Source organism: Eutrigla gurnardus, assembly GCF_963514095.1.
Source record: "Eutrigla gurnardus genome assembly, chromosome: 21".
Lineage (NCBI taxonomy): Eukaryota > Metazoa > Chordata > Actinopteri > Perciformes > Triglidae > Eutrigla > Eutrigla gurnardus.
In genome coordinates this window covers 20,217,802-20,239,474 of record NC_139932.1, presented here as the reverse complement: position 1 = coordinate 20,239,474, position 21,673 = coordinate 20,217,802, and the positions used below count along the sequence as shown (strand labels likewise).

The 21,673-nt window shown below is 45.8% G+C and overlaps 1 protein-coding gene across 1 annotated transcript; it reads right to left on the bottom strand.

The window, feature by feature from the left end:
• Window positions 1-3,363: 3,363 nt before the first annotated feature.
• lrig3 (leucine-rich repeats and immunoglobulin-like domains 3) lies at window positions 3,364-21,659 on the bottom strand. Its single transcript, XM_084038930.1, has 19 exons — window positions 21,201-21,659; window positions 17,603-17,674; window positions 17,409-17,483; window positions 12,314-12,448; window positions 11,817-11,960; window positions 11,494-11,637; window positions 10,779-10,922; window positions 9,787-9,930; window positions 7,786-7,866; window positions 7,607-7,678; window positions 7,026-7,097; window positions 6,465-6,628; window positions 5,797-6,132; window positions 5,431-5,712; window positions 4,872-5,348; window positions 4,635-4,793; window positions 4,406-4,546; window positions 4,062-4,316; window positions 3,364-3,972 (listed from the first exon to the last, which is right to left on the bottom strand). The coding sequence occupies exons 1-19, from the start codon at window positions 21,395-21,397 to the stop codon at window positions 3,728-3,730; spliced, it is 3,339 nt and encodes a 1,112-aa protein (XP_083895056.1). The 5' UTR covers window positions 21,398-21,659; the 3' UTR covers window positions 3,364-3,727.
• Between the last annotated feature and the right edge of the window lie 14 nt (window positions 21,660-21,673).

Genomic DNA, 21,673 nt, shown 5'->3' with positions numbered 1-21,673 from the left:
AAACAACACAACACACATCTTGCTGGATTTGTCGGGGTCACCTCGATTTTAAATGTGTATATTTTAGCACTGACAAAGCATCTCTAATGTAAAAAGGCGCTTGGTGGTCGTAAAAGTCCTCCAGCAGATTTCCAGAGCTTCATAACAGAGGAACAATAATTTCTGCGAGTCGCCTTTAGCTATTTAATACAATAAACATCTGTCACCACATCTGGCAATAATGAAGGCAAATTAGCAACACAATTTCAGAGTGTCTGGCAATGAGATAAGGCCGCGGCATGCTAAATTCATTTTCTTGGCTCGGTCCCTGGGGGTGCCGAGAGCAGAGATGGCCCCGAGGAGCTGACCCCAGATCAGTGTCTGACTGCGAACATGAACACGCCAGGGTCAGGAGATGTCCCTCAGACGCTGATCCGAGACCGGGGGGGGGGGATAGCGGACTCACTCAGACGTCTGCCAGTCATTGGTGGTCTGGAGGAATTGTCAACTTCCTGTCTCATTTCTCTGGATGCAGAATCAAAGAGGGGGAATTATTCTGCAATCTGGACGCTGTTTTCTCCCCCCCGGCTGGAAATGTGAAGGTTGTCGCCGGCTACAGACTCCTGGATTCCACAGCGCCTTTTAAAAAGTCGAAACCTTTTCTTTGTTTTACGCCTCAGTCTCTTGTAAGGCTACCATTTTTTTTTGCAGCAATTTCAGAGACTTTCCTTAAGGAGTAAATAAACCATTACATCCACCCGCTTAATTGTAACACGCCTGGTTTAGTGAAGTGTAAAACCTTGCCTATAAAAAAAACACAAAAGGGGAATCACATATTGTTGAGAAGAGTGTTTGATTCCACCACACCAGCTGCTGAGGGGAAGAAACCTTCTTCCCACAGTTGCAATTAAGTGACCTCCTCTTACATGGTTAACAATTACCAAAATGAGCTTTTCGACAGAATCGGTGAGTCATTTGTACTAAAACGCATCTGTTTTTATGCGTGTCATTAACATGCGTTAGCGTGTCATTAACATGCGTTAGCTTAATGTATTCAGCATGTATATGGATGAGAGTAATACTGTGTAATAGGGTGTTTTTAGTCCTGAGTCAAAATGTATTCTGGTCCTAACACAATATTTTACCTCACATATTTTTAGAAATGCTTAGGTATGCTATAATTAATATTTTATTGCTGGTGGAGACCAAATCTGGAGCTAAAAGGAGAAAAACGGCCAGAAACACATCTTCAAATGAATGCCAATGTTTCTCTATGTCTACTTTGTGTGCAATAAGCCACTTTTTGCTAACGTTTTGGTCATATAACTTTCATAAAATGTCCAACAAAGCAACTATTGCTGGTTTAAACGTTACCCGAACAAGTCCTGGCTTCAGGGCCGCGTTCAGACAAACTTCAGCCCTCCTCAAAGAAACTGATAAACATTCAAACTCATGGAGCTCCTACCCAAACTGAACTTCCTACAGGGACTTTTTCCTCCAAGTGCTGCAGTGGAGCAGATAAAACCCCTTTCTGTTCCGGTCTGACGGTTGTTTATACACGTCTTACATGCATCACCAGGTCGCCATACATCATTTTGCCCACATAAAGGTTTGTAAAATGTACTTCCAAACAATACAACGTGCCAGTACCATAAATACCACCACATTGGGCTAAACAAGCAGTGCCATCAAAACCCAAAGAGTTTACCATGAATCACTCCCAGGCGTATCCATGCTGCAGGATCAGGTTCGAGAGACCTGATTTCTACTCTAAGCAGACGTGACTCTGCACTGAGATAAGGTTATTAGACAGAAGTGAACTGGTCCTTGAATGTTGCCTCAGCATTAGCAGCAGCAGCTGTTTCCCAGGTGTTTGGACGTGTGTGGCTCCACCATCTTGTCTTAATCGCAGCCTCCTCAAAGAACTGGCAAGACTTCCAACGAAGCTCCTCATTCCTCTACAGTGGGGTAAAGGCATAGAAACCGGCGCGGCGTAGCCAACAGCCAGGTGCACTTAAACATTAGTCAGCCAGAAGGATGGGAGCGGAATAAAGTCGTCCCGTGAAAGAAAATCTCATCATCAGCATTTTTTACCCCAAAACACAAACTGGAACCCAAACCCAGACTTGTTAGGGTACAAATGATTATAACAAAGTCCATTTCACTACGTTTCACTCCGGTTCTCGTCACGCTGCCAGATTTATACGCAAGACTGAAACAACCGCCCTTGAATAGGGGATCTGACTCTAAATCCCCGATCCCAAACTGCTGGCACCGCCATCGGGAATCAGCCTTTCGCGTAAACACACATCCACTGTGGCGGGGCCAGGGAGCCGCAAGACGCTTTCCAAGTGCAAGTTTCAACAGCTAGACCTGGTGCACAAGCACATCTTTTTCCCTGATGTTGGAGAGGAGAGGCCTGAAACAACAAACCGCCAGGGCTGAGGGAGGGAGGGGGAGGTGGAGGGGGGGTGAGTCATCCAGCAAACAGAGAGGGTTTAGTTTGGACTAAACTTCACCGTGCCACACCGTTCTAACAGAAATGTGTGTGTTTAAACCTGAATTACATGCAATTATTTTAAGTTGTATTTAATTATGAGCATCCATATTAGTAGTCATTATCAGACGCAATACGACAACGTCGGTGAATCACGGCTGACTGCAGGAGTATTATATTATATTGTATTTGCTATTGCCAAAGCACCTGCTATTACTGCTGCTATGCTATGAATCCCAGCAGTAACAGCAGATCTCAACTAGTAGTAAAGTCGTAGTATTAATAATAATAGACGTAAAGTGTAAGAAGTACTGATATCCTGTGTGTTAATAAGAGGAACTCAATCAGTAGTCGTAGAAGAATTGTAATTAGAATACGGAGTACCAGTACCAGTGTGAGGCCATATGGTTGATATTATTATGGATATTTTCCAGTAAAACAAACAAAAAAAAAGGATAAATCACAATTTGGAAAATGCAAAACAAGTTGAGAGATCTGAGGCTTCAGCCAGCCCTGAATCATTAGTTTTGACAACAGTAAATTTGTACCACATGATTCTCCCGTGGAGTGGATAAACTATTATTTGTAATTATTTCCCAGGCCTACGTGGAACCAGATTGTGATACCAAACACGTGAAACGTCCTCACTTGTCTGCGTTGCCTCTCTCTCGTGGGGGGCTGACTGATGACAGACCAGAGGCGTCCTTGGAGGTCTGTGGTTTCGGATCTAGAAGGCCGGCCTTCAACCCCCCAACAGCAGCACGACCTCTAAATCCCAAATCACCTCTCCTGCACGATGAAGACAGTAACATCATTGAAGACTTGGGCCACTGAAGTGAATGCAGCAGCACACATTAAGTTGTTTTTTTTGTTTTTTTAATTGTTTACATATGTGCAAAACATTCGCTTCATTCAAAGCTGGAATAACTGAAAAGGCAGCGCTGCAAAATACTCGTACACAAAACGTAAGCAAAAATAATGGAATCTGTTTATATACAATTTACAAAATATAATAAAAATTTATATAAAAAATGTATATATTCATCTATGTTATTTAATTGAGGCTGTTCTTTAATAAGAACAGCTGCTAAAATGCTCCTTTTACTAAATTCTAGGAACATCAAATTGTCAGTTACATTCACTCGTTGCACATTTGAGGAGTCCTTTATTGCAAAAGTGTCCATTCAGTGAGGTAGAGATTTTTCCTTTCTTTTTGGTCGTCCAATTCATGAAAAACTCAGAGTCACTCAGCTAAGTGCTCGTTCTGCGCTGGAGGACGGGATCCGTCCTGCTGCTGTCAAACGGCTGTTCATAAACGGTGCTGCTCTGCTCCGACGACGAGTCCTTGCTGAGACCGTTCTCCTCGAGGTCTGAGTCCGCGTCCGGAGCGGCGTAAGGATTCTCGTGCAGGGTTATTCCATTATGCGTCGCCAACGGAGGGGCGAATCCTGTGTACAGGTCCGTACGAGGCCTCCAGGGAGCTTTCCCAAATGTTCCTGAGCGAGGAGAAGGTGCGAGAAGAAGTCAGACCAACGTACAGACGACACCCGGGAAGGTTGTTGGGGGATAATTTTAAAAGACGTACCCATGAAGGTGTTTGAGGGCGAGAGACACTCGTGAGGTCTCCGGTAGTCGTTGGCTTCCCCCTCCTCCGTGGACGGGCGGCGGTCGCTCTGCGGGGGGGAGGGGTTGTGATGGAGACTGGCGTTGGGGAGCTGCATCAGAACGGAGGAGGAGCAGAGGTCGAAATGTTCAGACAGGAAGTAGTCCCTCATTTTAGAGCTGGTCGGGCTGCCGCTGTAGGAGTCGATGCAGGCGGGCTTTTGGTCGATGGAACAGCCTGAAGGTAACAAAAAGAGGGAAATTATTATTCCATTAGATAGATAATTGAAATCCTTGGACATAATGTTCAAGTCTGATCAAACAAACCTGTGAAGACTTCTGACGGGTCCGCGGAGTAGACGTTGTCTCGGCGAAGCAGCGAGCTGATTGGACCTTGATAATGGCAGAGCAGAGGGTCGATGGCTGCCTCCATGTCCGCCTCGCTTCCTGTGTCCAGCTGACAAAAACCTGTTTGTGTGAAGGAACAGCGTTGTATCAGAGAAATGCAATGCTGCAGAGGGATTTAAGGACGAAGGAGGAAGGGCAGGTGTTTCACCGTTCATGTCTTTGGGCTGCAGGTAGAAGCCGCTAATCGACGAAGACATGTACTGGTGGCTGCTGCCGCTCTCCGATGGGATGTATCCGTCCTGCCGGTCGGCGAGCGTCCCCTGGGAGGACAGGTAGCTGGGGATGTCGGCCGGGAGGTTGGTCTCATCTGGAGCACGAGGACATGGCGTTAGATCACAATACCCTCTCAGTTTTATTGATCTGTGGCAATCCTCAACGAACCGACCTGTGTTGGTGACGCTGCAGTCCTCGTTGCGTCGCCGGGTGTGGTAGATGATGACCACCCACACCAACGACGTGCCCACCACGCAGCACACCACGGCGATGATGACGATCCCCACCGTGGTCCACCCGTCGTCGTCCGATCCCGCCACGCCCATGATGCCGCCGCCCACGCCTCCCTGCACCCCTGAGTCGCAGTTGGGATTGGGTATGACCGCCAGGCGGACGTTCCCCCTCTCCGTGCCGAGCGCGTTGGACATCTCGCAGGTGTACTTCCCCGCGTCCGCCTCCGCGGCGTCGACGATGATGAGGAGCTGGTTGGCGGCGGCGAAGAAGTGGCGCTCGGTCACCACCAGCGGGCTGTCGTCTTTGGTCCAGTTGAGCCTCGGGGGAGGGCTGCCGCCGGCTATGCACTGGAGGACGGCGGTTTCCCCCTTGGCCACGGTGCGATCCATGAGGGGTCGAAGGAAAGACGGCGTTTCTGAAAGGAAGAGAGTAAAACAGGTTAGCACGAGCAGGAAACAGCTACATCATCTGATCAAGAAGCTCTGAACGTTTCTCACCTAGAACCGTTAGCGTAGCATTTGCAGAAATAGCTCCGGCTGTGTTCTGAGCCGTGCAGCTGTAGACGCCGATGTCCTCTGTCTTGACGTCCACGATGAAAAAGACGTCGTCCTCCGGCATGACGTGCATACGGCGTTCTCGGGCGGCCGGGAAGTCGGTGCCTCCGTCTTTCTGCCAGGCGATCTGAGGGGAAGGGTGACCGACGGCGGCGCACTCCAGCCTGGCCGTCGCTCCGGCACGGATACTCAGGTCCATGGGCATCTTGGTGAAGGAAGGGAGCACTGGAAGGAGAGACAGATTCATTCATTATAGATCATATATGAGATCATTGCCGACCAATTGGTTTCTCCCATTCCCAAACCTACTGTTGACGGTGAGTCTGGCTTTGGTGGAGTAGGACGAGCCGAAGTGGTTGGAGATGACGCACTGGTACTTCCCCTCGCTGGAGAACTCCACATTGCGTAGCTGCAGGGTGGTCGTGTACTCCGTCACCTCCGTCTCGCCCGCCGTGCCCCCCTGCACCCGCAAGTGGGCCTGGTTGTGGATTTCCGCCTCGTTCAGGACCTCGTTGTCTTTCTTCCAGGCGAAAGTCATCGGCGAGTCGCTGGAGCTCGCCGCCGAGCAGACGAAGGTCACGTTGGTGCCCTTGAGCGCCGACTGGGTCTCCGGCTGCACGGTGATCTGAGGCTTCGGGAAGTCATCTAAGGGAAGACGACAAAAAGAGACAATTTAATAATGTCTGAGTAACAGTTTGTGTGGTCAGGTCTGGGGTCGGCCGTTTGGGTTTGGGCATTTTGTCGGCAGATCTGAAAAGGGAAAAACTGACGTGAAATATTTACTCATGACGGGAACGAGGAAAAGCTGAAAACCTAACCTAGTACATTTCCATAATGTTCTCTTCATGAGGCTCATTAGCTTGTCCAGGAGTCGGTGGAGGAAAATACTGAACAATCCGGGGCAGCTCATAAATGGAAAAAACCTGTGTGTGTCTGTGTGTGTGAAGGTGTTACACCGAGTGAATCACATCACTTACCACACACAAACTCCTCCTGGCTGACGGCGAACACGCTCCTGCCCTTCAGCATCTGCGGGTGGGCGCAGCTGGCGTTGACGCAGGGCAGGAAGGTTTGCTCTGCCACCCAGACGGGAAGCCACTTCAGCTGGCAGTCGCACAGCAGGCTGGAGGTGTTCAGACGCCTGAAGAAAACACAAAAAAACGACATTCACAATGCAACGGCGTGCCTTTTAATGGAGTCGTTTGTGACAAGTGTGGAAACTAGAGAGGAAGGTGCAGCCTCACGTTTTTGTCCAGTGTGGAGATTGTGATTTTAATTTTTCAGTGTGATTTTTTTTTTTTTTTTTTACATATAAGTCCCAATAATTTGAAAATTAAAAAATTCTATTGCATAGTTTTTGACTATAAACTTTCCCTAACGTGGAAGGAGACAAAGGAACCTGTGAATACTTTATAACGTTGAAGCAAGCGCTGTTTTTCCCAGCAGCTCGTAATGAGTTTCACCTGGTGCTCCGTCCCACATCAACACTCAAAACACTCTCAAACTCCCCCCCGTCCTCCAAACATGGCCGTACTCACAGCTCCTGCAGGTTCTTCATCTGAGAGAAGGCGTTCGCTTGGATGGACATGATGGCGTTGTTGCTCAAATCTCTGCAGAAGGAGGGAAAAAAAGACCGTTAAGATCTTCCCAAAAAGATGGGGAGCGTAGTTTTCTGCCAACATCAGCCGTATAGAGTGGAAGGCTACAAAAAAAACTTCAATGGAGAGGGGGGAAGGAAAAAAAAAGAAGGTCTGGGCTCCAGAACAATAAAACTCTGGGCAGCAGTTTGCTGTGTTAATCAAGAGGCCCAACTCTGGGCTGCTTTGAGCTCTGGCAACGGCTGGGAAAAAACTCTAATTAGAATCAAATGCAGCTGTTGTATACACACACACACACACACACACACACACTGTTCTCTCCACTTGCTTTGGTGATCGATATAGTCTGGCACACATGTAAAGATACTAACAGCTGAGTTTTTTCCTTGATTTCCACATCAAAGAGGAGCAATGGGAGAAGACAGTTTGGGTGTACGGCTCTAACAAACAGAATCTGTGTCTACAGTTTACAGCTTGGACGTTTCGGGAAACAAATCGGGTGAAACATGAGGCCGACTCACAGGTGCCGCAGCGCGTCCAGGCCTGAGAAAGACTTCTTGGTCACCGAGCGGATCTGGTTCCCCTGCAGAAATCTGGGGAAAACGTCAAGAATCTAAATCAATTTCATACCTCGTTTTGACTCGTTTCGTTCCCCCGGTCCAGGGGTGAAAAGTCACGTGAACGTTAATCATTAACTCACAGTTTTTTCAGCTTGTCCAAAGCAGAGAAAGGGCCGTTCATGTCTTCGATGGTCCAGGAGATTTCATTATTTTGAAGATCCCTTTATCCGTAACAAAAAACAAAGACAGACCACGTTGTTAAAAAAAAATAAAAATCTGCACCCAGAAAACAGCCGCACTTGCGATGTTAATAAAACTTCATGCGGCTCTACAGTTCGTGTGACGGGGCAGAAAAATGTTTGGGATTTTAAAATTATATTGAAAGCAGGAAGTTCCTTCCTGGCCTTTGTGGCACTTTTAAAAGTCTGCAATAGCTTTTCTGCATTGTATAGAATAAAAAAAAGAGAAAAGTTTACAAGTAAATGCTGCGATATAACAGCATGTGCTGCATTTTTTTGAGGGGATAAAATACTTGGAATGCAATTCAAATATGTATGAGTTAACCTCAAATAATGTGTCTCAGATCCTCAAGCTACATTAAATATATAATGAATTTATGACAATTTTTACATATTCTATGTCACTAAATTGCAGTTTGCAGCTCACAAACTAGTTTTAAAATGGAGATTCTCGGTTACTAAATATTTACACCCAGTAACTGGTAGGTACAACTGCTATGTAGCTAACTGAACCAATTAACAAAGCTAACGTTAGCTTGCTAATGCATTCAGTTTAGAGCATTATGCATATTTGGTCTCACATTATTTTTAGGGAACTGAATCCCACTTTCCATCACTATAAAACATATTTTCAAATGTACAGATATGACAACCATATTGCATTATTTCTTTTCTCTACAATCTTATAAAGAAAATGTAAGCTTTTTCTAAGTATAAACTTGCTGTTGCATCCGTGTTCCCACTTCTGTGGGTACAGAAATTGGTCTCTGCCTTTACTTTAATGGATTTCTCTGTGTATGATCTTTGAACATCAGGGCAAAGTAGCGGGGACTATAAAAAAAAAAGAAAAGCTCTTGCTCTTTGATTTTGAGGGAATGACTGACAATAAACGATGTTGCCTGAAACATTTTCTGCTATCTGTGACAGCTTAAAAAAAAAATAACACACCACACCTTCTGTCTACAGATACAGAAAACACACCAAACGACTAAATACACCCCCCATTCCAGTATGAAATCACCAAAAGCCACAAATTTCCCAGAGAAATGGCCTCCTTTGATCCCTCAGCTGCTCTAATGCTTTCAGACTGTTATTTTCCTCCTTCGACGTGCCCGGTTCTGGCTGATTGAGAACGAGGAAGGGTGTGTTGCATGTGTGGTGGATTTGAAGCCCTGAAGCTATCCATGTCCACCTAGCTGCACACCTGCCCTACGGTGACCTCAGCAGCACAGCCCACATTTGGTTCCAGTTAAAAAAAAATCCCAACCAGGGGGGGGGGCGTTACGGAGCCTCTCTGTGGGAAAGGGGGGGGATGGGTAAATGTGGGGGTGGGGTCAGGCGGAGGAAGGGGAGAAGTCGGGGGGAGGTTGTTGAGGTCGGGGTTGTGCCTCTCGGAGGTTTTTTTTTTTTGTTTTATGTGTGTGGAGAGACCTCAACACAGTAATCTACTTCAAATTCCCAAAACAAATCAGGCAGGATATTTCCACTCAGGCAGAGGATTGATGCTGGAGGTGGCTTTAAAGATGGTGGGAGGTGCAAATAGGGCGACTTTAATGTTTTCTGGGAGTTGTACTGTGATTTAATGTTATTGTAAACTGACTAACTGACTCGTAATACTTTTGACATTTAAGAAATAGCACTTATTCCCCTTTTATTGGAGGTGCACATGAGACAGGATAAGCTTATTTTAGCACAAAAGCTAGCCTAGATATGCTAACGATAGCCTCTAAAGTTAATTTACGCGTTAAATCTCCTTTGTTTACGAGTAAAAACAACATGTTTGATTCTTTTGGTTCCGTGTCTGTTCCATAGATGTTTAGGTACATTTCATTTCATATTGATTAAACGAGTCAGATGACGAAAAGCTTTTGAACGTTGTTTTGTATAAGACTTTCGACTCACAGCATCTGCAGGTTGGAGAGGCCGCGAAAAGCCCCGTCTGCAATAAAGCTCACGCGGTTGTTTCCGATGTGGAGCTCGTCCAGCAGACTGAGGCCCACGAAGCTGGATTCCTCCAGTCTGGACAGATGGTTGGAGGAGAGGTTGCTGTAGGACAGAAAACAACATCAGAACAGTAAACAAGTGACATTCCAAAAAATCTGTTTTTCACTATTGGGTTTATTTTGTTGGAGTGTGAGGAGATCAAAAACAGAACTGGATAAAACAAATTACACCGTGAAGGATGTATTTTTTTTTTCAGCAAACTCAGATGAGAGCAAATCAAGATAGCCGAGCGCGCTCCAAGCCGACAGGCGGCTTGTTTACTCTCGGCTTCCATGCGATAAGATGAAGAGGAAATGAGCGATAGAAACAACGGGGGGACAAGAACAACAACCTATCTGTTAAAAAACACTCTGGACGCTGCAAAACACCAAACTGACCGCCGCCATAAACAACGGCCACAACAAAGGAAACTCAATCTGTTTCCAGGAATGTGTGTTGATGAGGCAGAGGAGGAGGAGGAGGAGGAGGAGGAGGCATAGTGGTTTGACAAGGAAAGAAACTACCAAGGTCATTTCCAATAGGAAAGGTAAGTGGGACTTCTGGAGGCCGATGTTTTGGCTCAAGTGATAACAGAAGGGAGAAGAGGCACAGAGGTGTTGTAATATGTTGGCAGTGCTTTCATGTTGGCCCTCACTGGCAGAGCACAAGAGACGCTGCTTTGTCTGTGTGTGTGTGTGTGTGTGTGTGTGTGTGTGTGTGTGTGTAGGGGGCGATGGCGACAAGAGGAACTGGAGTGTGAGGAAGGGCAGGCGGGAGTGCCAGAGGGGAGGAGAGGGCGACACAGAGAAGTGTTGGGAGTTCAAAGTGTGAATGGAAAGTGAGGAGGGAATAATGAGAGGGAGGGAGGGGGAGGGAGAAGGGGGGAGAGAAAAAAAAGAAGGTGGACTCACAGCTCACTGAGTTTCTGGCAGAACTCCCAGGCGTCAGGTCGGATCCTGCTGATGGCGTTGTGGCTGAGGTGGAGCTGCTGCAGAGTCAGCAGGCCGTACAGCCAGCCTTTACTCACCTCCGTCAGGTTGTTGTAGTCCAGCTGCCTGCAGGCCCCCCCCCCCCCACACACACACACACACACACACACACACACACACAGACACAGACACAGACACAGACACAGACACACACACACACACACACACACACACACATAATGAGACTTTATACTGGGCCCATCAACGCCCATCAGTTCTGTTAACATATCAATAAAATATATAAAATAAACTGATAACTTTCCGGTGAGACAGACGAGTCTGAGCAATAATATGTTAGGCCATCAGGGCGAAAGTGAGAAATATACACATATCTATTACACTAACTGATCAAGACTAGTGCAGGTGGATGTTTCTTGACTTCATCCAAAAGTGTAGGTGGTGTAGAATGGCAGGACATTTGTTCACCCGGAGTAAGGAGTATAGAGCTTTATTATCTTGTTGTAGAATTTCTGGAGTGTATGTCAGAAATTGTACCCAATAAACACAAAATTCATTCACGAGGCCAGAAAGGGATTATCTGGCCTTGTGAGCTTTCTGAAAATGCCCCCTGAACAATATCGTTTATTAGCCCTTTAGCTTTATACTATACAAGAAGAGAACTTGAAAGTTTGCTTACAGGACTTCCATGTTGCTGAGGCCCCAGAAGGCTCCGTCCATCAGGCGGTTGAGGCCGTTTCTCTGCATCTTCAAGGAGCGAAGGCCGTGCAGACCGTGGAACGTCAGGCCCTCGACCCTGCGGACCCGGTTCCTGCTTAGCTCCCTGTAACACACACACACAGCGGGATGCGTTAGTGCACAAGGGGGGAAACATGCAGGTATGTTGCAATATCTCTAAGTATAAGGTGTTTCCATAGAACTGGACTGATGCAAAAATGCCAAAATATGAGCGGATTCAAAGGCGATATAGAGATATTTCTCTAAAACGGTAAAAAAGCTTACAGGTGCTGGAGGTTGGGCAGCTGGAAGATCTTGGCTGGGATGGTGGAGAGGCGGTTGCGGTTGAGCCGAAGAACCTGCAGACTACTCGACAGGTTGGTGAAGCAGCCCGTCTCCAGAGATGAGATACGATTGTTGTTGAGGAACCTGAGAGAGAAAGATTTAATGAATTAAAAAGGTGTGTTCACACCAAACGCAGCACAAATACAAACAACTCCATTCAAAAAACAAGCATTTTAAAAGTTATTTGCTTGTCGTCTAACAAACCATGGCTACTGACTTTTTACAAATCACCATCATTATGTCGTTTATTCTGCATCCTTTTTATCCGTGTATTAAAATTGTTGGTTTTGGGTTCGTACTGCTGTAGTAAACCAGCCAATGTGTGTCTTGCAATACTCAGTGAATACAGCTCAGTGAACTTCACCGAAGCACCTCTGGATGATGTTATGACTTCGATTAAATGTCCACCAGGCATGAAGAGAAGTGGAAACACTCACAGGTTCTTGAGAGGCAGAGCGGGGAAGGAGCTGGCCTTTATATCCACGATGTTGTTGTTGCTGAGGTCGAGCGTTTCCAGCGCGAGGAAGGGCCCGAGCTGCTCCACAGAGATCCTGGTGATCCTGTTGTTTGCTCTGAAAATACAGACACCATCGCTCCAATAAATGACAAAGAAATACTGTGTGTTTGACTAGCGGTGCACATCAGCTTCATGTTTCCAGATACAAACAGTCACATCCCTCAATTAGCGTGTGGTATTATAAAAAAATAATAACTCTCACGCGTATGTAAAGCTATAACTTACCACCCAACGTGAAGCGCTGGCGTATGTTTTTTTTTCGTTCCGTTATTTTTGGCTGATGCTGCATGCATATTTTGGAGGATGCAAAACAAATTACTTGGTATGATCAATGTTGATGGTCCTCAAACCAGAGTCCAAACAACCTTTCGGTTTAGTGATGTGTGATTTTGTTTATAAGGTAATTACCAACAAGGTATTTAAAAAAGTAACCTGCCAATTACTTGGCTGATGAATACCATTCCCTCAGTGAAAGCATGCCTCGGCAGAGGCCAGCAATTTCCTGAGCTGCACGCCTCCTAAATTGCAGTGCAGGGGCTGCTTAGTTATAAACAGAGCCTGTACAGTGCCCTCTTTGTGTACGGGCCTCGGCAGTAGAGAGAGAGTGAGTGAGGGAGGGTGAGGGGGGTGAGGGGGTGCAGGAATTCCCTCCAATCCACCAGACTACAGGCCTCGTTTTCAGTATTCATTGGGATGGTTACAGTCGCCCCCTCCAGCTACACCTTACTGACCAGAGAGCTGGGAGTGTTTTTTGATTCATTTTTCCAGCAGCCCTTGAAAAACAACACCAAGGACGGTTTCTGAATGGTTTAATTTTGGGATGTGTGGTGTCGTAATATTTCATTGTTGGAATCAGCTGAAAGGTTCAGAATGTTCATCGATTTACTTTGAGAACTGATGGATAGTTTCATGCGTTAAAAATGCCGAAGTTCAGGAAGCCCATCATGTAGAATGACCTGCCTATTCACACCGGGCAACTCTGCTGCTTGGTCTTGCTCTTGACGTCTCACCTTTTCACAGCACCGTTCGGTAAACACAGAGAGAACTCTGACCCCGTTTCCCCCCACACGTGCCTCGACCGCTTTCAGAGCACATCTTTCCATGGAGACGGGGGTTTCTCTCCATCTGGAAAGTGCAACACCTTTTTTTTTTGGAAACTCTTCTGATTCGAACACACGGAAGGGGAGATACACCAGCCAACGCGGAGCCAATGAGAGTTTTTTGGCGGCACTGCATTGGGAGATCACCGGAGCGTGTTTCTGAGCTTTAATGCTCGAGTTAAACCCGTGGCAGGGGAATAGAGAGCCGGCTGGATGGCTGAGGGGCAGACTTGACCAAAATACACAAATATGCACTGAAACCGCTGAAAAGAATTTAAAATCGAATGCCGGATTTAATTGTTATATTGTTAGATGGAATTCAGTGCATGCCCTTCCCCTGATACTACAAAACAATCGACAGATGTTTGGTGTGCAGTAACTACAAGGGCGACAGTAAAACACATATCGTCTTCAATAAAAACGGCACAGGCAGCTCTTTTGTTTGGAGATTTGCAGAAAGCTTTCCACGCACCGCAGCCCCCAAACAAAAGCCCCGCACACCACCTGTATCTCAGTTTTCATGTTCCCCCGACTGCTCGCTGAGAGAGGGAAGGCCGCCTGGTAAGAGGGAACCAGTCTTTCCAGTTCTCTCTAAGGGGGGCGGGTCGATCCACGTTGAGAGAGAGAGGGGCTTTCTGTTGGGAGGACGTGGACCCTGAAGTTTGGGGGGGGCATCAGAAATCTGGCCCCAAGATTGACTTAGTGGAAGTCAACAGAGGACCGGCTGTGTGTCAATACGTATCGATAGAATGTGTCCTCATTATAAAACTTATAGACACCAAAATCCATGCTATTGTGCTGCAGTTTTTTAAATAACTAATACATTTGCAACAATGTGATTTGTGTTTTCACACAAGCACATACCAAACCAGTATTTTTGGCCTCTCCAACCCACTGGAAGAGTTACGTAGTTCTGTTGGGACGCCAAGATCCGTGATGAAGTTGTTTGTGTTGATTTGTGTTTTCAGCAAAACTTTGTCCACTGAGCGGCAACTAATGTTTTTAATGGGGGAAGCTCTTCAAGTGGAAAGTCGCTTTTTCTCAAACCGTCTCGCTCGTAGTGTGTGATAGTGTGAGTGTGTGTGTGTGTGTGTGTGTGTGTGTGTGTGTGTGTGTGTGTGTGTATATGTGTGTGTGGTATTTCCTATTGGAAAAGGAACAGAGTTTTGAGAAGCCATCTGATGACTCCCTCTCACTGCAGTGGCGCCTGTAATGAAAACCAGGGCTGCGTTCGCTGTTGAGACGCCATATTAAACGCTGCACATATATCTCGCTCAGACGGGCCGATCGTCTTAACGTGTCAGAGTAGGGGGGGGGGCTGAAGGTCCTTCACATAAAATGACAGGGGAGCCGTAAAATTCTGCAATACTGAAAAAAAAATCAGATTTTCAAAATGTGAAAAGTTTTAATACACGAAACAATAAATTGATTAATCGCAAACATATTATGAAAACATTCCCCATCGCACACACGACTGCTGCAAAAATGCCACAGGTTATTGTTCTAAATGGCCTCGGGTTTCCGGTCTGTTCCGCTCATCTTCAACAAGGTTCCCATTTCCGCAGACATACCAAGAGGTTCGCCTCCTCATACACCTAATCAGACCTGGAATCTCCAGGTCATTTGTTGACCCCCCATCAACACAAGCAGGGGGACTTATCCGCGGTGGGGTTTACCCCCTTCCATAAATTCCTGGGAAATTGTTCAATTAATTAAGATGATCACGACTCAATTACTACCAGCTGCAGGGTTATTGCCGTTTGTTTTTACTCGGAGCTGCGAGGTCAAAGAAGTCGGCGAGAGCTGCCGCTATGTCTGACTGGCTGTTTGAATAAGTGGTATTCGATACCCCGAGGCCCTTTTTTTCCCCTTCTTCTTCCCTTTACTACCCTCCCAGCTCGGAGAAACCCAAGGAGGGAGAGAAATTCTGGAAAAATCACACTGGGCCACATAATGTGAAGGAGGAGGGCGGCAGCCAACATACGCAGCGAGAGAGCGAGTGTGAATTTCAGTTTCTTCAAGTCGCTTCGACTAATTTGAAATGGATTGTGCTCCCGACTCCACTTAATGGATTCACAATGTGGTGTCTCCTTTTGGTTTTTTTTTTTTGTTAAAGACAGATGTTTTTAAAACCAAATCAGCGAATAATCATCGCTGTGTATATTCAAATCCTTTAAAACACAAAAAAGGAGTATCAGCATACCTTGTTTTTATTAAATGACCATGAATTAGCAATTCTGGGGGATAGCAAGGTATTGCTAGCTTGTAGCTATTAGCCAGAAAAGCCATTTAAAACCAAGGAGGCTAAGTAAATTAGCATTAGCTGTAATGACGTAAACCATTAGGATTCCTACTTTTCTCCTCTGTGTGGCTAAGCACATTTTTATTTAGTTATACAGGTGTTGCTGCTACTAGTATGAGCAGTAGCCAATAGTGGCTAATGCTAGCTAAAGTTCAGGTCCATATTTCTGTGTAACAGAAACTTGTGCTTATATTACAATACTTTTTAATATCCATCATGATCCCAGATTATAAATTGGCGTCACAGTAACCGTGCTTCAACAAAAAAAAAGGCGCAAATGCAGTTAATTACCTAAAAAACAAACATTATATTTCTAATATTTGTAACTATCGTGCAATAAGATATGTTATTTATTATTTATTACCTCCAGATATATAAGTGCATGTGTTTTGTGTTATTCTGTAACTTAATGTTCTGTATTTACAGAAAAACAATCGGTGCAGTATTTATCTGGAGTGTGTTAAGGCCGCGTTGCTCCGGGTGAACCAAAACCAAACAACAAATCAAATAAAGACATTATGGTTTTGGAGAAAGTATGGCGTGAATCTGCACGGCAACTCTGCACTGGAGTTGCTCAAGGGCACTTGGACGTCACGCAGAGCAGTTGTGAGTGTTGAACCCGTGACCTCTTCGGAATCACTAAGAGAACAAAACACCAGGTGTTGTTTTCTATGTGGAACAAATAATTCTTTCTCATTGCGAGAGGAAATATGATCTGTAAGGTGTTAAACCCTCACGCCCATCGTCCTGCGCTGAAACTCATAGCTGGAGGTGACGCTCCGCCGCTAAACGTGCAAACAAATTGTGCGATGATGGCCGCGTGCCCTGTGGCTGCTGCTGGAGCGTCGTGTCGGGGCTTGATGAGGAATACGCCTCATCAAGCTGGGAGACGGATACATTCTTCCACAACAACTAAGAGAGAGAGAGAGAGAGAGAGGCGCCACAGAAAGCAAAGAAAACCTCTGAGGTTTCACACACTAATATCCGCCGTACTACGGAAAGCACGGATTGCGTAACAACGCTGAAGGATCTTCTGGTCGGAGTCTGAGCGTGATGAGATTTGAAAAGGCAGTTTAACTCGCAGTATAAGCCGAGCGCTTCAAGACACCGACGGTTATGTTTCTACACAAAATTTGTGATTGATTGGCTTCTTCTACATTTTCGGTAAAGAGTCTGAGCCCCGTTTCCCCGTTTAACCACCGTTCGTTTCTCAGTCTCATTAAAAAAAAAGGGCCCACACAGAAACCGTCCACATTGAATCACCAAATTTGGATTTTCACATGACAGATTTTCTCTCTTTCCAGCGTCACGTCACCGCCTCCAGGTTTAAAAATACACGGCAGCAGCCACCGAACAAAACATTTCCATTTCTGTTGATGGCATTTGTCTTTGACCATGTGACCTGTCTGGGGCTGGCTGCCATGTCTCAGACTGGCCTGTCTGGGAACCAGATCAGCCAAAAAGGGTTTGCTCTCTAGAGGGAAAAGTAGGGGGGGGGGGCATTTCCCCAGCTCACTGCTTTAACCAGCGAGGACAACTCTAGCAGATGATTATCCTCCAGGCCGCGCTACAAGTGAGAGGTGTTCAAGAAACAGAATAAAAGCATCACTTACAGAACGAGTGTTGTGATGTTGGAAGCGTACAGGCCCAAATCAGGTATCGCCTCCAGCTCGTTGTGGTTCAGCTTTCTGTGAGGAAAACAAAGAGGGAGATTAAGTTTTTGTCGCATTCGGGGCAGCGATGGAGGCTGTTTGGAATAATCCTGTGTTTTCTCTGGAGACGCCTGGGAACACAAGGCAGTACTCACATTTCACTCAGATGTTGTAGTTTGGAAAACAAAGTGCCGTTGAGCACCTGCAATTTGTTATGGCTCAGGTCCCTGCGAAGAAAAGAAAAAGAAAAGGCAAAAAATGAAGGGGGCAAAGTGTAGACGGTGTTTCTCAGCTGCAGCAGTTTTTCCAATTTGGATCGACACGGTAAACATAATTACACACCAATTCTCTCCACTATTGTTGCCTTGAGAGTCAGTGAAAATCAAAGCAACAATCACCTGGAGTCACCATGAATGAACCGTCAACCATCTTTGTTTTCAAACAAATTAGTCGTTCCAAAGAGATTGATTGAGACACTAAAAGACATTTATTTTTAGGATAAGCTGCTGAAATTGTACCAGACTGCTTCAAGTCATTTTCTTGCAAATGAAAAAATTCCATCCAAAAAAAAAAAAAAAAACAACTGCTTCACATTCAAGCCCAAAAAAGGGCTTACAAGTCCAACTGGCTTCTCATCCCTTCCTGAAAACAGAGAAGAGAGCGTGGAGGATGCCAAAGCAGCTCGCTTCACGTCCAGGCCTCCTCTGAGGAGCTGATAAGTTACAGCAAGGTTCTCTTTGTTGCTGAAAGGAGGCCGACACCTGGCGAGGGGAGTCCAGGTTTTAGTGCTGCTGGCCCAGGTTTGGACCGGATCTCATTTCTGGTGCCACTGCTCCATATTCTCACTTTAATATTTAACAACCTTCAAACCATTTCCAACAGATGTAAATCATTTGCATTGACATTAGATTCCATCTTGCATTTCACACATTTTGGAACTTTTTTAAATCAGTATGTACATCCAGAAGGTTGTGCACAGGTTGCTTATTGCCTATTGTATTCTTGAGCAGCAGGTCTGGACTATGTCCTGATTTTGTCTGAACCTTTGGATCCGAGCCTGAATTAAGTCTGGTCTTGGACTGAAGCGGTCTTGGCTGCAGCTCACACATGGGGGGTGAGACTCTTGTTTTTGGTTTTCGCTGCCTGTTTTGAAAAAGGAGCCTGAAAACCAGCTCAAGGATCCTGACAAGCGGAGCCTTGAGCGCCATAAAAGTGGTGGAGTTATTGACGCTGCTGCGCATGATCAACGCTGCGGTGCCAGACACTTTTTTTTTTTTTACACCCCCTCACCCTCTACCCCTCCTCCTCCTCCTTACCTCCCTCATCTGGAATCCATCAAGGAGCTCTGGGAGGAGGGGAAGAACCTATCAACTGCTAATGTATTCACAATGCCGGGAAAAGCGAGAGGGACGCCTTTCATACGTCTGAAACACCCCTGTCGAAATTTTCTGGGGCCTGTTTTTGTCCTTTGGTGGAAAGTTTCATAAAGCGCTCAACCAGAGTTTTACTTCTGAGCCTCGCTAACGCTAACCCCCTCCTCCCACCGTCTTTCTCTTTTTATTTCCAGGCATGGGGCTGTGCGTTGTTGTTTTTTTGTTGTTGTACCTCCAGCACCGGGGGCCATATGGGAAAGGTGTCCTATCATACTCCCTAGATAAACCCTAAGTAGCTCTGACACTTCCACTTCCCTCACAAAGCAGGCTCTGAGCGGCGCGAGATAACACACGACGCTGCGTACAGGCTCCAGCCTGTATCTGCACCGCACCACTTCCTTATCAACGGCTGAAAAGTGAATAAATGAGCTGCTCTTTGGCCCACTACAGCTGTGGGTAATGATTTAGATTACGGGACATCAGCGCGGCAGACTCCAAATTAAGCTCCATAGATGTTTCTGCTCTGCGTTTGTGGACGAAGCCAAAGACATAAACTTTTTTAAGAGAATGCCAACGAGCACATGTCAGCAAAAATATAAATAGTAGTGGTCGTTGTGTTGTTTTGATTAGCGATGTTGTGATGTTGGAAGCTGCAGCTTGCTAGCTTATTAGCCATTAGCTACAGCTAGTTAGTCAGGTATGTGGCTAACAAAAATTAGCATTAGCTGTGATGCAAACTACTGGCCTTAATACACGGGGTTGCTAGGTAGCTCCAACCAGGGAGTGTAAGGTAAGCTAACATACGTTAGCATTAGCTACCTAGCTGATTGTCTACCACCTTTGTCTTCTTGCCTGACCAAAATAAATGTAGTTCTTTAGAGATTAAAAAACATTGCAAACCTCTGATAAATGTTTGTAAAAGTCCCAAGGGGTTCTGGGAACCCCTCCAGAGACAAAATTAGTGTTTCGTGTCATCATGTCTTTATTATGTCAAGTTTTCTTCTTCAAAATGACTGCACTTTTCTAATTAAAACTACAGTCGTGCCAAAGTCTTAAACCCTAAAAAGCTAAGGGGCGCAAATGTGGGCATTGATCTACAGCCTATCCCCAACCACCTCCCAGATATTTATGACTTAATCCCACAATATTCAAGCTCTTCTCCTCCCTCCCCTCCTTTTTTTCCCTCTTTCTGAGAGAGTTTGTTTCAAACTAATCCTCCACGCTCCTCCTTAAATCAGTACCATCGCTGGCTCTGGAGTTGCTAATTCAGCAGAAATAATGGGGTGCTGGAAAACAAAGGGTCGGGCGGTTTAAGGGGTTTAAGATGTGCTGGAGAGCCACTCATAAATTAGCATGCCAGAGTGAAAAGAATTTTTCCCCCCATGTGGAACTTCTTTTTTTTTCTCTTCTTCTTCTTCATTTTCTTTGGAAGACCAGCTTCGGTTATGAGGCTCAGGCTGGGCCTGTTTTCTCTGGCAACGTCAAGTTTCCAGAGCAGCACATTTATGAAAAGAGAAAAACTAAATTCAACAGCAGGGCCACGGCTCTGACCAGTGAATCAAGCACCTCAACAGCACAATAAAAATGTTTTTTTTTTTTTTAAAGTACTGCAAGCTTAACCTGGGGGGCAATACAAGTGCAGAAAGCATAATTATCTGTAAAGGAGAACACACTTGAGGAACATGTTGTGTTTTCTGCTCAGCCTCGTCTCATCTCGTGGAGCCAGGAGGCAAACAGGAGAGTAATGGAGACGTTACTTTAGGAAGCAGTCCAAAGGCTGCACACGGACTGCATCTGATTTACTGCTTTGAAGGCCTCGAGGTGTGCCAAAATCACTGCAAACATGCACCCAAACCAATATAAACATGGGTGTCTTCTCGGTGCAATTGTGTATAGGGGAGTTTTGTAAACCACCCTACTACTACTACTTATACACAACAATGATGCCTGATTTCCACACACTCTACCTGCAGGCACTGGGGAGATTTATTCAGAAGCATTTGCACTTTCATGAAGAGGTTTTTTTTTTTTTTTTTGTAGGGGGGGGGGACAAAAGCACATTGATGTGTAAAAAACACCTGAAAGGCTGCTTGTGCTTCCCTGCTGACTTCATGAAGTCTGGCATGCTGCTGCAAGGACTAAGACAGTAAATAAAGCATATTAAAGATACAGAGATAGATTCATAACAGCCTGTAACTTCAGAGAAGTGTGCAGAAATTGAAAGTGAATCAGTGAAATAAGAGAAGCCTGTTATGTGCTGAGAGAAGCCAGTAAACCAAAGTGCAGAGGTGTAAACACACAATATATATATAGACAATAATTAACCAATTAATCAGAAACACAACAATCATCCATGAGAGCGACTATTAACTGGACTCACAGTTGAACGGTCCATTCCGGGATCTCGTCTGGAATTTGGCCCCTTTTCAGCCGACTGCAGTCCACCAGCTCCCCGATACACACGCAGGGAGGGGGACACGTCCCCGTGTTCGTCCCGGATCCACGCTGGAGCCTCAAAACCAGCAGAAAAACCACGGCAAACCTCGCTAAACCGCGAGCCTGCGTAGAGGAACACATCTTTTTCCCCCCTTCTTCCCTTACTTTCTTTTCTGGGCCACACAAGAGAACACCCAGCTTTTTTTAGTTTTCAGATGAGTCGCAACCAATCCAACAAAAACAACAAAAAAAGGTGAGAAAACACCCAAACAAATCCCAAGTGTGGTCCTTATATCCAATCCGTCGTGGCTCTGAGGGCCGTCGGTGTGGAGTTCTTCTCAAACTTGCCCATTCCTCTGGAGAAACTTTGGTGCGGTGCGCCTCGATGCTGCTGCTGCTGCTGCTGTTGGGGCAACT

What these genes read in the sequence shown, in the direction of transcription:
- lrig3 (XM_084038930.1), bottom strand. Translation starts at nt 21,397, where the DNA reads ATGTGTTCCTCTACGCAGGCTCGCGGTTTAGCGAGGTTTGCCGTGGTT. An exon ending in CCGGAATGGACCGTTCAACT is followed by an intron (nt 17,675 to 21,200) that starts GTGAGTCCAGTT and finishes TTTTCTTCGCAG; the next exon opens with GGACCTGAGCCATAACAAAT. An exon ending in AACATCACAACACTCGTTCT is followed by an intron (nt 12,449 to 17,408) that starts GTAAGTGATGCT and finishes CTGTATTTTCAG; the next exon opens with AGCAAACAACAGGATCACCA.